This window comes from Zosterops lateralis, assembly GCF_965231275.1.
Source record: "Zosterops lateralis genome assembly, chromosome: 31".
Lineage (NCBI taxonomy): Eukaryota > Metazoa > Chordata > Aves > Passeriformes > Zosteropidae > Zosterops > Zosterops lateralis.
Window position 1 is genome coordinate 3,247,397 of NC_139791.1, and position 15,764 is coordinate 3,263,160.

The 15,764-nt window shown below is 47.7% G+C and overlaps 1 protein-coding gene across 1 annotated transcript; it reads right to left on the reverse strand.

Moving 5' to 3' along the window:
- Positions 1 to 10,178: 10,178 nt before the first annotated feature.
- LOC310920703 (olfactory receptor 14J1-like) lies at positions 10,179 to 11,111 on the reverse strand (the record flags this gene model as incomplete). The annotated part of the gene is made up of 1 exon (XM_083880764.1): positions 10,179 to 11,111. One exon carries the CDS (start codon positions 11,109 to 11,111, stop codon positions 10,179 to 10,181), a length of 933 nt encoding a protein of 310 aa, XP_083736890.1.
- Between the last annotated feature and the right edge of the window lie 4,653 nt (positions 11,112 to 15,764).

Consider the following 15,764-nt stretch of genomic DNA (forward strand, 5'->3'; position numbering starts at 1 on the left):
TTCCTGCTCTACAGACCTGTCACTTTATATGTGTGTGGTGTTGCCTTAACTCCAGCTGTGGCTATAACAATGGTTACAACGTCTACAATTCCCCTAATTATACCAGTTTGATTTTCCATAACAGCTACAAATCCTTCTGTTCTTCAAAATTTATTGATCTAACATTTTGCGCACACGCTCTTCACTTTCCCAAATAAGCTTCAATTTTAGTTAATTGTCACTTGTTTTGGCTCTCCAGATTTATTCAGGAGCTTTCTTCACTCAAGTGTGATGAATCCAGGCATTTTGCTCTCTAATCTTGATTGCAGTAAAGGTGGTGAGGAGCACCTGGAATGGTCTTTCCCACTGGGGTTCTGGAGTCTTTTCTGCAAAAGACATAACATATACATAGTCCCATCCCCATATGTTATGTACTGGCCTGTAGGCCTGATATTTCTGAGTCTGAAAGACTTTTAGCCTGCTAGCAGCTGATAACTTTTTCCAAAAAAAAAAAATTTCTCAAGAAAGTTTCTTCTCAAAACAGTCTTGGCAAACAAGTATTATTTCTCTAGTTAACCAATGGCATTAGAGAGGTGTCGTTCCTATTCATCAATCATGTTAAGTCTGTATCGGAACACCTTATAAAAGGTATAAGAATTAGAAAATTAAGCCTTTTTCTATGTTCTTTGCTTTCTGAAATATTTGGACTCTTTCTTTCATGTCCTACAGTGACACTGGCCCATCTAATTCTCTGCTTTTAACCCCAGCCACATGTTTCTCAATTTCTCCAAGTTGTCTGTTTAGGGCCACCATATACCTGTGTAGGGTTTCTTCCCCTATTTGGGTAGGTGTTGTTCCTTCTTGGACCCCATATGGTCTTCATACAATATTTTAAAAGGACCTAATTTTTCTTTTCTCCTTGGGCCAGTCTGAATTTGTAATAATGCTGATGGAAGGGCCTGAGGCCAAGGTAACTTTGCTTCTTGTCCCAATCTTATAATTTGCTGCTTAAACAAATGGTTCATATTCTCCACCTGGCCACTTGCCTGAGGATGATACGGGGTATGAAGTTCCCAGTCTATGCCTAGGTGGCAGTGAATTTGGTGCACAAGTTTTGATACAAAATGTGTCCTCCGGTCTGAAGACATTGTGGCTGGGACCCCAAACCACAGTATGATTTCCTGTAACAATGCTTTGGTTACTTCTTGTGTTTGGCAGTTCTGGTAGGGAAAGCTTCTGGCCACCCTGAAGAGGTATCTGTTAACACCAATAGGTATCAATACCCTCCCCATCCTGGGTAGTTCTGAAAAATCAATTTGCCATTGCTGCCCAGGCCCATAACCTTTCCCAATTTGTCCAAGGTTTGGTTTAGGAATATTTTTGGGATTCGTTTGGAGGCAAAGACTACACTGGTGAGCCACTTGAATTACTGTAATTTGCAAATTTCTGACTATGATTCTGTCCTTCAAATAGTTATACAGAGCATCTATTCCCCCATGTGTTTTCTCATGTTCCTCTTTCACCAGTAGCCATAGCATGTATGAAGGAATCCCAAGTTTTCCTTTCCCTTCATCTGGGATAGTCCACCCTTCTTGGTTATAACTTCCATTTTCTTTCTCAATCAGCCTCTCGTCCTTTTTGTTATACCTTGGCTTATCTTCAGTAGAAATTTGTCCATCTGGAATTAAGGCTGCCTCAACTGTCTCAATAGTTATCTCACCTTTAGCTGCTTCTTTTGCCTTTCTGTCAGCCAGCTCATTTCCTTCCTCCAATTCAGAGCTCACTTTTTGGTGTGCCTTGATGTGCATAATGGCTACTTTGTCAGGTACCTGGACTGCCTCCAAGAGTTTTATTATCTCCTGTGCACGTTTAATACTTTTCCCTAGTGAGTTCAACAGTCTTCTTTCGTTCCAGATGGCTCCATGAACATGAACCACCCCAAATGCATACCTTGAGTCTAAATAAATATTGATTTTCTTTCCTTTTGCCAGTTCTAAATCCCAGGTTAAGGCAATTATTTCAGCCTTCTGTGCAGAGGTGTTGGTTGGTAATGCTCCAGACTCTCTCACTTCTCTGCTCGTGTTAACTGCATACCCAGCATGTCTTTTTCCCCTGATCACACAGCTGCTTCCATCAGTGAACCAGGTCTCAGTGTCCTCAAGAGGGGTGTCCTTCAGATCTGGGTGACTGGAGTAGGTGGCTTCCATGGTCTCCAGGCAATCATGGATCACTGGTTCTCCTGTACCCCCACTGACAAAGGGAGCTGGGTTCACAAGATTAGTTACCAGAATTTCTACATCATCTTGCTTTACCTTTATGGCTTTGGATTTCAGGAATCTCTGTGGGCAAAGCCAGTGTCTGCCTTTTACCTGCAGCACTGCAGACACTGTGTGGGACACCAGCACAGTCATCTTCTGGCCTAGGGTGAATTTGTGTGCTTCCTGAACGTTCATCACCACTGCAGCAGTGGCTCTGAGGCGCCCTGTCCATCCCTTGGCTGCTGCATCCAGCTGCTTGGAAAAGCAGGTGACTGCCCTGTGATATGGGCCCAGGTCCTGAGCCAGTATTCCCAAAGCAATCCCCTGCTTCTCATGGGAAAACAGAAAGAATGGTTTACTCATGTCTGGAAGTCTCAGTGCTGGTGTTGCAGTGTGCATTTTGGGTTCCAAAGTTCTCTATGTTTTGTTATTGGTTTTACAATGGTTTATCCCTACACCCCCCATCCCCAAATCCCTTGTAGTCTTTCCCTGGTGATAGATCTTGTCTGCCATCACACCCTAATCCTGAAAAGTTCTAGTCAGGCTTCAGGGTGACTCAGCAAGGCATCAAGTTCCCCACTCCCCTTTCTGTCCATAGATGGCCCTGCCAATTGTCCCCTGTTCTTGGTCACTCCCCCCCATCCCCAGGATTGGTTCTGGGTATCTCCTTGCCTGGGAGACGCCCCTGGTACTTAATGGGCAACCTGAACCCCTGAGCCTCACTCTTCACGTGGGTATCCGGGTTGAATAAACCGATCTGCTTCCCACATGAGAGTCCTTCTTCCACGCCGTTACCACGTTCCAGCGTGAGGTTCAGTCCCACCAAACATCCAAGGTACAAGGCTGTACCCTTCACATGAGTGAGAGAGCCAGCTGGTAAAGCTGCACGGGACACCAGCATAGGCTGGAGCTGACATGAGGGCCTTCTTTAATTGGTCAAAGGCTCTTGTTGCTTCTTTTGTCCTCTGGAGATCCCTGTTTCCTTCCATAATCAGAGCATACAGGGATTTAACCAATAGTCCATAAATATAAATCTACAGCCTGCACCACCCTATAATGCCCAGAAAGGTTCTTAGTTCTTTAAATGTCTGGGGTTCTGGGGTCTGGCACATTGCTTCTTTGCTGTCTTGCCCCAGAGTCTTTTGTCCAGCACTGACTTTGTAACCCAGGTAGAAAACTGTTTGCCTCACTATCTGAGCTTTCTTCTTGGATACTTGATATCCTTGTAGACCCAAAAAGTTTAGGAGGCTTACCATCCAATCTACATATGTCTCTTGGGTTTGAGTAGCTCTCAGGAGGTTGTCTGCATATTGTAACAAATCTCCTTCTCCTGATGGGGTTTCCCAGGATTCCAAATCTTTTGCAAGTTGTTCTCCAAATATTGTGGGAACATTTTTGAATCCTTGGGGTAAAAACAACCATCTGAGCTCAGTTTTATGCCCACTCTCGGGGCTTTCCCATTCAAATGCAAAAATTTTCTGGCTGGCTTCATGGACAGGAAGGCAAAAGAAAGCATCTTTCAAATTTAAAACAGTAAGCCAAATTAGTTCAGGTGTTAAATGGGATAGCAAGTTATAGCAGTTGATAACCACTGGGTGTAAGTTCTCAGTTATCTTATTAACAGCCCACAAATCCTGTACTACTCGGTATGACCCATCAGGCTGTTTTACAGGTAAATCAGGAGTATTAAAATCAGACTGACAGTCTTTTAATAGCCCTATCTGCAAAAAGTTTTCAAGTATAGGGCTAATACCTTCCCCTGTGTTCCTTCTTTAAAGGATATTTATTGTTTAACTGGCTGTTTTCCTTCTTTAAGCTTAACTTGCACTGGGAGTGCATTCTTCGCTCTCCCTGGTATATTAGAAGCCCATACCCCAGGAAATACCTGATCCAATATTTTCCTGTTGATCTCTTCTTCACTTTTAACTTTGGCCTCACTGGCTATTAACATGGGGCTTAACAATTACACATATTTTTGATCCTTTACCTCCTAAAGAATCTATCCATTTTTAAATATTATCTTTGCCTCTAGTTGTTCGAATAAATCTCTACCCAAAAGTGCTGATAGGGCATTGGGCATGTAGAAAAACTTGTGAATTCCCCATTATTTCCCAAGTTTATATTTCAGTGGTCTACAAAAATATGCTCTTTCAGATAGGCCAGTTACCCCATTTACCATAACATAATCATCTGTTATTGGTATTAAATCTTTATTTAACACTGAGTATGTTGCCCCTGTGTCTACCAAAAATTCCATTTTATTTTCCTTTGTTCCCTATTTTCATTATAACCAGAGGGTCCCCTAGGATAAGATCCTCCAGTCCTCCTCAGTCTTTCTTAATGTGAGCAACTACTCCCTCCCCTTTTCAGTCTCCTCTTCTTTGATCATCACCCTTTCTCTGTTCTGAGCACTGGTTATTCAAATGTCCAAATTTCTTACAAAATGCACATGAGTCTTTCCCTAGTCGGAGTGGTCCTTGCTTTGGGAGCCCTTGTCCACGTCTCCCTTTTTCTTCTTCCCTTATTACTGCTACCAATTTTCTCATCCCTTCTTTGCACCCTATTTCCCGGTTGCTAAAAACCCTCCATGCCTCTTCTAGCAAAGTCTCTGAATCTCGCACTGTCAGGCCCCAAATCTTCTGAAGTTTGTGTCTGATGTCCCCTGTAGATTGTCTAAAAATAAACCCACCAGTTGTTGTGTCCCTTCCTCAGGCTCAGGATCTAAGGTTGTATGGTAACACATTGCATCTCATGAACGTTCTAAAAATTCAGGTGTTTCAGAGGGACCTTGCTTGATTGCATAGAGGGCCAACCAGTTTATAGTTTTACAAATTGCCCTCTCCAACCCCTTCACTATAAGGTCTTGATAATCTTCCTCTTCCCGTATCACCATCATCATTAGGATCCCAATGTGGATCCTGAAGAGGAAAGAGATTTTTAACTCTCCTCTGTGTTATTCTACAAAACACTTCTGCAAATCTCCCTGCTACCTTCAAAACTAATTGTTTTTCTGTCTCCATTAAAGCATTCAACAACAGCTGAAGATCTGACCAATCAGATTGATATTGTTTAATTGTAAACTTTAATTTCTTTACAACACTTTTTGGGTCACTTTGGTAGTGTTTAGCAATCTTTTCCTAAGCTTCTAGATCCATTGTAGAAAATGGGAATTTTAACTAAGATTTTTTTTCCCTTCAGAACTTACTGCCTCTCTCCAAAGTGCTTGTATGATTTCCCTAGTTTGTTTTGGGGTCTGGGATGCTGTAGGACCCTTTGGAGAGGGCTCCTCCTCTTCACTGTCACTACTGGGCAATGGTGGATATAGTTCCATTGGTTTGGAGGATTCAGAAGTAAGTGGGATCTTTTCCCAAGAAGATAAAGTAGAGGATAAAGTGGAAAGTGGGAGATGGGGTTGATTCAGCTACGAGTGAAGTGGAGAATGAGATAGAAATTGGGGTGGGATTTCCCCAAGGAGGTGGTGTGGAGGATGAAGCAGGAGTTGGGGTTGTGGTTGAAGTGTGGGGTGAAATGGAAGTTGGAGTTGAAATAGAAACTGGAATTGGTTCATCTGGGAATGAAGTGGGGGATGAAGTGGGAGTTGGGGTTAATAACTGTCCTGAATTTGCTTCTTCTCTCAGCCCCCCTTGTCTGCTGGGGATGGTCTAAACAAATCCCTCAACTCTTGCTCCAGTGAATCAGCTGGATGCACCTTGACAGGGTGTGTGCAGTGTTGCTTTATTGAACATGTACTGCAACATCCTTTGGGTTTCCCTCCATTAGCCTTATTGTCTTTCTCAAGAGCCAATACCAAGGGGTCAGAGGGGGGCCTAATTCCACAGTCCCTCTGCCACTCAGGGTGGTTCTGGAGGCAGAAAAACATGTCAGCGTATATCACCTCTTCCCACCTCTGTTCCTGTCTCAACAAAAGCATCAGCTGTAACAGAGTGTCATAATCCAAACTCCCAGCTGGTGACCATCTGACACCCTCTTCAAGCCTGTAAAGTGGCCACCATTGTGTACAGAACTTAACAAGAGCCTTCTTGTTTTCTGTACCACCATAACCCACCAGGTCTTTCCAGTGTGTCAAAATACATCCTATAGAACTTGTTTTAGAGACCTCTCTACTCTGATTTGTTCCCATTGCTTCTTCTCCCCTTAACAAATCTAGCACTCTACACCAGTTCTTATTATTCCTTTCTTTGCTTCTTATCTCACGTCCATCCAAACTTCACCTCACAGTCTCTACAGTCTTTCCCAGTCTTCTTGCACAACCCACAGCTCAGGTACTTAGTGTGACTTTCCACACACCAGCTTTAAAATCCTTCGTTCAAAATCAGCTCGATCAGGGAGCTGTCAGCACTGGGCACACTCTCTGTACCCGTTAGCAGAAGAACAATAATAATGTCCTGTTCAAATCCTACACTGCAATAACACCCATGCACAATGCCAACCTCTAGATGCACTGAAGGCTGCAGGAAAATTCCCACAAACAGAAGCTGTTCCATTCACCCTTCCTTGACTTTCTAAATTCTCTACAGTAGGTTGCTCCCCATCCAGAGCCACCAGGTTACCAGTGAAAGTCTGGTATAATCCACTTAAATGCACCCTTTTGTGTCCCCTGTCTATCCACCAGTTTACTGAATTCACAAACTTCCACTCGTCTAGCCCAAACCACTGAGGTAAAGGGATCCCTTCTATCCATCTGGCCAGGCTGAATTCTCAGACAAAGCTACCCTTGTGATAGTTCTAACAATCTACAAACACAATCTCTGTGCCTAAAATCACAGCTAAGCCCTTATGAAAGGCTTCTACTCTTCTTTGCCAAACTTGTCGTGTTCCTTGTCTCTTCCCAATCTCCTTCAAAAATGTTCCTGTCCCAGCTCCCAAAAACTAAACAACTCTTTCCACAAACCACTTTTACTATTTCACACTCAGCACGTGCTGCTTCCCAGTTATAATATCGTGGCAGCTCCAGAATACACCTGAGGCACACAGGCCTCCTTCTGTAAGATACACAAAACCACCTCTTCTTACACTCCTTACAATAAAGGAGAACCCACACTGGATGCCCATCTATATCCCAACAGAAAATACTTAGACTACATAGAAAACAAGGAATTACTCCCCTTAGTCCCTGCCACAATGGGTTCTTAAGTCCTCCTTCAACTGGTGGTAATTCCCAATCAAAAGCCAAATGATTATTAGCATGATTTACATATAAACCACCACAAAAAATTCTCTCTGTCCTCCTGTCCTCTCACCTTATCAAAACCCAATCTCCAGTAGCATTCAAAAAATCACCTGATTCAAGCTGAAACCATCTAAAAAGGGCCTGCCTAGACGGCTAAACTCTTTTGGTTTGGATCCTGCTTCAGCTGCCACCTTCAATCAAACCAATGCAACAAACTTGCCGCACCTCTAACTTCTGACACAAGATGGCAGTGTCGCCTCAGAAAGATACCACAGCTCCAAAACAGTCGTCGCTTACACACAGGCGAATATCACAATCATCACTTACACATAAGCAAATATCACAGTAGTCACTTACACACAAGCTGGTATCACCTAGTATCAGCCTTACGACTCCAGTGGGAAACACTTACAAAAATACTACACCAAGGCATTCAACCCCTGTATCTCAAATTCCATAGGCAGAAAAAACCCAAATACCAAACACCTTATTGCCTCTGTAAATCTGGACCCTTTTAGTGTGAACACTGGGTGTTATAGTAAATGCTGTCCCCCATAATCAAAGTACATGCACACCACAATCACAGCAGGGAGGGGTGTCTTTTTATTGGGGAAAAAAAAAAAAGGATTCACAAAACATACAGCCCTATCAAGTGCTTTGAACATGCATCCATCAGTCACTTCATTTTTTCTCAACTGTTTCAGTCACCTGAAGACAAAATCATGGGTACAAACTTCCTCTCACTTCATGCCAGTAACATGTCTCAACAAACTCTCTCACAGCCATTCTGAAAGTTAGGACACACTCACAACACATAACAACCACAGACAAGGATTTGCCACTAAACTGCTAGCCTCAAATTGTCAGCAAACCAAGCCCTTTAGGGCACAACAAACAGAACTATCCTTGTCTGCCAGCAACCAAAGCCCAAGCGCCCCCACGGCACGGCATGACAGTTCTCTCTGCCAGCAGCCGATTACCACTGCAGCCTGCAAGCACCCTACAGAGGCACGAGTTGTGCACGGGACATTTCCCACAAGTTACCAACAGGCATTTCCTGACTCCATGTACACCTTACAGGTCACTGCTTCTGTTTTCAATTTTAAACATACCATTTTGTGCACAGTTCTAACAGTCAAGAGGCCTTGTCTGTCCCTGGATGAACAGCTGGGGAGCAGAGCCCTCCCTCCAGGAATATCCTGGGGGCGCCCCGGAGGGATCCACCACCCGAAGTGGTCTCACAGCCAAACAGAGCCTTCTCCTGGCTGGCTGACCAGAAAGAATCATGAAAAAAACAATACTATTATAGACAAAGACTCTGTAACTAGTTTAAGTTAGAAAGTGGTATGTCTTATTGTGACAATTGTGACATCGGTTGGCATGGGAATAATCTTCTGAAGTCCTGCCTACAATTCACAAGGCACTTTTGTCCTCTATTTATTTCCCAAATTCTTACATACACACAATGCTTACACATATGCATAATCCCAGCACCACCCACTCCCTGCTTTGCATTAAAATGACGTTAAAAGTCCTTTACATGTGTGCAATTCTTCTCTTGACTTGGGTCAGTGGTCCCGAATTGGGTCAGTGGTCTTGAAGGATGAAGTCAGGAAAGTCTTCACCACAATGACATTTCTACCTTCTTGCTGCTGGCAGGCTTTCATGACCTTTTGGCATGATCCAATCCCTCCTGCATTGTGATCAATTAGTATTGAGTCCAGGTGCAGGTCACATAACATTGGCTTCCATTTGTCATCATGATGGTCCATCTATTTTAATACCTTCTATAAACACAACTTAAACACATAATGCCAAGCAATGCATCATCTAGCTCTATCTTAAGCATCTAATAATCGTTAACTTATCTTCTGTTTCTCTTAGCTTGCATCCTAATCCATATAAATTGCTTCTAACCCTTGGCTAAAATCTTAACCCTTTAACATCTTGATTCAATCACCCCTGGTACAAGCTGCAGAGCCCCAGGAAGGTTCAGCACAGACCATTCACTATCTGATTGGCTCTGGCTACCAACAAGCAGAACCTGAGCCAGCCCTGAGTCCCCTGAAGGCCACACTGGCACCCTGATGTCATCCCACTGAGCCCTGGGAGAACAAGGAACTCAAGGAACCTGTTCCTTGGGCCTGTTCCCAGGAGTGACTCTGCAGGGAGAGCAAAGCCTCCCTGCCCTGCCCTCAGGAGATGCCCTTTGCTGCTGGAGCTGCTGTGCTGGAGCCCGGCTGTGTCCCAGCAGTGCCCATGGCCTGTCCCTGCCTGTGCTCACAGCAGGGACACGCAGCAGGACAGTGACCAAGGTGCCAGAGCGCTGTGGCCTTACAGCCACAGAAGGGGTTGGGAAGGAGAGGCTGGAGTTGGGAAGAGCAGATGTGGGAAGAGCCAGGGCCAATGTCCCTGGCTGTGCTGCTGTGCTGGGAGTCTTTTCCCTCCAACTCTGCTTGCAGGCACTGCCCCTGCAGAGACAGAGAAGGACTGAGGAAGAATCTTGGACACACAAGTCAGGATAGTCACTTGTTTTTAATAAAATGCACAGGAAGCATTAAAAAGCTTTTGTTCTTCAAAGGAAAGGTACATATGTAGAAATACTAAGACAAATAATACAGTATGTTACAAAAAAATTACAACAGTATAAAAAATTTAAAAATATATCAATTAATAAATGGACTAAGAGGAATAAAAAAGGTTGAGATTGTAAAAAGTTACATTCTGAATGCTCTGCAGCAGGAGATAGTTTAATTTTTCTGAAAAGATAGAGTCATCATTTTCCTCAGGACATCCTTGAGCTCCTGGTTCCTCAGGCTGTAGATCAGGGGGTTCAGGGCTGGAGGTACCACCGAGTACAGAACTGACAGGGCCAGATCCAGGGATGGGGAGGAGATGGAGGAGGGCTTCAGGTAGGCAAAAAATGAGGTGCTGAGGAACAGGGAGACCACAGCCAGGTGAGGGAGGCAGGTGGAAAAGGCTTTGTGCCGTCCCTGCTCAGAGGGGATCCTCAGCACGACCCTGAAGATCTGCACATACGAGAAAACAATGAACATAAAACAGCCAAATGATAAAAAGGCACTAAAACCAAGAAGCCCAAGTTCCCTGAGTTTGGAGTGTGAGCAGGAGAGATTGAGGATGTGTGGGATTTCACAGAAGAACTGGCCCAGGGCATTGCCATGGCAGAGAGGCAGGGAAAATGTATTGGCTGTGTTCAGCAGAGCATTGAGAAAGGCACTGGCCCAGGCAGCTGCTGCCATGTGGGCACAAGCTCTGCTGCCCAGGAGGGTCCCGTAGTGCAGGGGTTTGCAGATGGACACATAGCGGTCATAGCACATGATGGTCAGCAGGGAAAACTCTGACCCCAGGAAGAAGACAAGCATAAATATCTGTACAGCACATCCTTCATAGGAGATGGTTGTGGTGTTCCAGAGGGAATTGTGCATGGCTTTGGGGACAGTGGTGAGGATGGAGCCCAGGTCGGTGAGGGCCAGGTGGAGCAGGAAGAAGAACATGGGGCTGTGCAGGTGGTGGCTGGAGGCCACGGCGCTGATGACGAGGCCGTTGCCCAGGAGGGCAGCCAGGGAGATGCCCAGGAAGAGGCAGAAGTGCAGGAGCTGCAGCTGCCGTGTGTCTGCCAATGCCAGCAGGAGGAAGTGGCTGATGGAGCTGCTGTTGGACATTTGCTGTGTCTAGGCATCCCAACCTGCAAAAGGAGGAAAGACAGTAACATTTGAGTGGAGATTTCTCACAGAAAAGTCAAAGCCCTTAGACGGTTCCTTTCCACAAAACACCACCCCCTTTTCTACATGTAGGAGAACTTCCGTAAGCTTGGTTGCTTGATCCCGGATTGCTGCTGGCCAGTGTTCAGGGAGAAGCCTGACCTTGACCTGCAGGACACCTGGGAGTCAGGCCTGAGCCCCAGTCAGTGCAGTGGAACAGTGAGAGCAGGGGCCAGTTCTGGTGTTTGAACATGGATAAAGAACCTCCTCCTAAGGCACGGGAGCTGCCAGGGCAAAGGGATGGGAATTGCAGGAGGCAGAATGAGAGGTTCTGGTGCACCTGGGGAGAACAGAGTGAGGCAGGAGGATTGTCTGAGAATTAGTGCAGACTGAGGGGAGCTGCTCTGTCCGTTTCTCCTGTTCCCAGATGCCCTGGACTTGCACCTCTCTGAGCTCCACTCCCGTGTTACCCTGGAAAGCCAGGAGACACTGCTGAGAGCAGAGGGATCCCTGGCACACAAAGTGCCTCCTGCCATTCCCAAAGTCAGGCAGAGTCAGCTCATTCCCAGCCTGCCCTGCCCAGAGCTCCCCGAGGCAGAGTGAGCTGGGACACCCCATTGCTGTGCTCAGCCTGCACAGGAGGAGCCCAAGGGCTGGGCCTGAGCCTGCAGCTGGAACTGCCATTCCCAGAGAGCCTGTCAGCAATGCCAGGAGCACCTGGGCAAGGCAAGGAGAGAGAGAACCAGACCCTGAGGAAAAGCCTTTCCCTGCCCAGCCCTGCACAGCCCCTCCCAGGCAGCAGCAGTGCAGGACAGTGGCCCTGAGGCCCTGGTCAGCAGGAAATGGGCACATGGCAGGAGAGATGCCCTTCATCTCTGGGGCTGCTCTGCCGGCCCAGGAGGGGACTGAGGGCCCCGAGTTCCAGGGCTGAGGGCTGTGCTGGCTGGGAGAGGACACAGGAGCTGTGCTGCTCAGGGCAGTGTGTACCGTGCAGGGCAGGGCTGGCAGGTGCCACATGTCCCCTGCAGCAGGGCTTCCCTCAGCACTGCCTCCCTCCCTCCCTGCCCACGGCTCTGCTGCTGGAGCTGTCCCAGCCCGAGCTGTTCCTGTGGGCCCGGGCTCCTTCCCTGCCAGTGCTGCCAGAGCCCAGCCCAGCCCCTGGGCCAGCTCTGCCCTGCAGCTGCTCGGGGCTGCAGGGATTAAAGAACAGCTCCCCCAGGCCTGGGCACCATGGAAAGGTGATGCTGGATGGATCTGGAGCCTGGGGAGGTGGAGGCACTTGCTGACATTCCCAGGAATCCTCAGTGTGATGGTTTAAGAGCCTCAGCCCCTGCTCTGCCCTGCACAGCTGAGTTTCCATTGCCACCAAGCTGAGCATGGGAAAAGTGGGAGCACAGATTGAGGAAAGCAGAGACTCAAGCAGGAAACTGCTGCCCTAAATGAGCTCATGAAAGGTCCCCTCAGAAATGACCTGGGCATGAGCTGGAGCACCTGCTCTGCACCACAGCCCTGGGCAGCCCTGGCTGCAGCCCCAGCCTCAGCCCCTGCAGCCGTCCCTGGCAGCAGGAGCCGTCCTGCCCTGTCCCTCTGACGGTGCCCAGGGCAGCCCCGCTCTGGTGCACATCCTCCCCCAACGCAGAAAGGGCAGCAGAGCCATCCTTACAGTGCTGTCTGTCCTGTCCTGGGTCAGCCTTAGGAGATCCCTGCAGCCACAGACTGACTGTGTCAGAAGTGGTGAAGATTTCTCCACAAAGAAGCTCAGAGTTTTCAAAAGTTGTGAAGATTTAACTGTGAATGATCTCCAAAGTTTCCTTCCAGTTTCTTTAAGCCTTTTTCTGCTTCACTGGTCTCAGGCATCTGCAGGCAGTGCCCTCAGCCCTACTGGGCTGGCAGAGGAGCTGCTCCTGAGGAGAAATGTCTTTTTGAAGCTCTTCTTGTTTCCTAAGAGCTGCCTCTGTGCCAGGAGCCCAGCCCAGCTCAGCAGCATAGACACAGGACAAGGATTTTAATGAGCCTCTTGGAGGTTTAGTGCTGAGTCCCTGAACATCAGTCCCTGAGAGCCAGTTAAAGAAACCTCTTAAGAATTCTAAGTCACAATCAAACTCCAAAGTTTCTTGAAGTTTTAATGGGTCTCACTGACTGACATCACTGAGAACGTGTCCCCAGGTTCCAGTTAGAGCAGAACACTGCAGGCAGTGATGACAGGTGGGGACAAACAAGGCAAAGGTGTCTCTGATGCTGACCAAACCTGGATGTGTTTCAGGAATGCAAAGGGCCAAGGCCTGAGCCCCAGCCCCTGCCAAGGCACATCCTGTCCCTCCCTCAGTGCTCAGGGCTCTTCCCAGGCCACTGGGATGTGGGGATGTGCAATGCCAAGGGCAGGACCATGGGGCGGCCCCTGCCAGGCTGCTGAGCAGGGCCAAGGAGGCAATGAGGCCCCAGGGCTGCAAGGGTCACTTGTCTCCTGCTCATGGCTCAGGCCCAGGCCCAGCAGCCATGGCCCAAGTGCTGCAGGAGTTGGCTGTGTCAGGGCCTTGCAGCTGCTGCCCATCCCTGTGCCCTGTGCAGCCCAGGCTGTCCTACGGTGTCCATGCCCTGCGCCTCTGTCCCTGCAGGCTGTCGTCATCCCCCAGCTGCCCCACCTGGCTGGGCCCTTCCTTTGCTGACAGCTCTGCCTCCTGCCTGCCTCTGCAAAGCCTTGATTCCAAAATGTTTGATTCCATTTTTATCATTCCTGTGAAGATGTTGCACAGGCACAAGTCATGCAGGGCCTGCTGTCTCAGTGAGGATGGTTGGAAGACAAGAAGTCATCTGGCTCAAGAGTGCAGTCATAGAGAAAACAAGGACTGAATCTGGGAAGTTTGGGTATGTTTTATTGAAATGGGTAAAATATAATATGCATTTAGCATCTGTATATAAGTGATACACTTGTAGAATCACATGTCAGCACAAGATAGGAGTTCGGAGTTATTCCATGTTGGACCTCAGCCCTGTATTAATGATGCCCTGCCCTGGGAGAGAAATTCCTCTCTTCTTGTGTCCAGTCTAGACCTGCCCTGGTGATGTGTGTGGCAGCATTTCTTTCTCAGGCTGTTTGATACAATGAAGAAGAGAGCTCCACCATCTCTGAATCCACCCTTCAGGCCCTCTCAGGCTACTCCTATTCTGTCCTCAGTCTTCACTCCCTCAGTCTCTATGGGTCATTTGATTGAGGCCTCCAGATCCCATCTTGGGGGATTTTTGGGTCCTTGCAAGGTCTTTTCAGATTAAAACATTGTGGTCATAGTCCATGAAAAATAAAATATTTTACAGGCCTGTAGTGACAGAGGAAGGAGCAGAGCCTTTAAAATGGTTAAGCACAAATTCAGATTTGATATAAGAAAGAAATATTTTAGGATGCGGCTTAAAAGATGGAAACGGGTTGTTTGTGAATGTCAATGCCACATTCAAAAAACTCTTCAAGGTCATGAGCTTTGACCATCTGCTGCAGTGGTAGTTGTGCCTTCCCACAGCAAAGGGGCTGCAGTAGATGATATTTTAGGGGAATTACAATTTTTAAAATAAACAAAAAAAATTAATTAAAGGAAAGTTCTGACACCTCCTCGTGGAAGCCTCACCAAGGGGGTCAATGGCAGAGCTTTCCAGCATGACCTTGCCAGCTGAGCATGGGGGGTTCTGCATCAAGGTCTGAGATTCTTGATGGAAATTCACAAAGGGCATTTGGGGAACGTGCAAGATTTCCCATGGGATGTCTACGAAACAACCCCAGGAAGGGAGAGGATGGGGGATCAAGGTGGTTTGCTGGGAGGTGATGCTCAGTGCCCATCCCTGGCCATGCCCCACAGCTGATCCCCACAGCCTGTGGCATTTTCCTAAACCCTCCATTGCCAAGAACTGTCTGGGACAAGGCAGCTCTCTCTGCTCTGGGTACCGAGGGACGTCCCAGTGCCAGATACTGGAGTGGGGACCACAAACCATCAGCTCCTGTGTCCTTTGGGGGCCCAGGCACTGGTGAGACTGGTGTGTGTGCACACAGCACTGGTGTGTGTGGGGCTGGCTGTGACCACCAGGGAACATCAAACCAGAGCAGCCAGAGAGCAGCAGAGGCCTGGGAGCTGCTGTGGGAGATCAGCTCCTGCAGGGATCCACATGGTCTGGGTGTCTGTGCAGCTCTGCATCTCATCCTGCCATGACAGAGCACACAAACAGCCCCTCCCTGTGTCCCTTTCTCCACTGACTGTGCTTTGGTCTGGCCTGGAAACCTCCCGAGGTCCCTCCCAGGAGGAGTCCCTGTGCATTTCCCTCCCCCATGGTTCTGCCCTTCCTGATCCAGCAGCTGTGGGGCAGCAGAGCTGGGGCAGTGCAGGGACAGGGCTGGCTCTGACAGGGCTATTGTGGGTTAGGAATGGTGCTCTCCAATTTACTACTCCCACTACAAAGACCATGTATCTCCCCAGATTTATATTCCCACCATCATCCCCCACACCACAGGGGCTTTCCCTCTCTGGCCCTGCTGGATCTCAGCCCACGTTTCACTTTCATGGATAACCTGGAGATGGTGTCCATGGTTAAATCCACCCCTTGCTCACCAGCCCATCTGGAGGTTGCATCTCT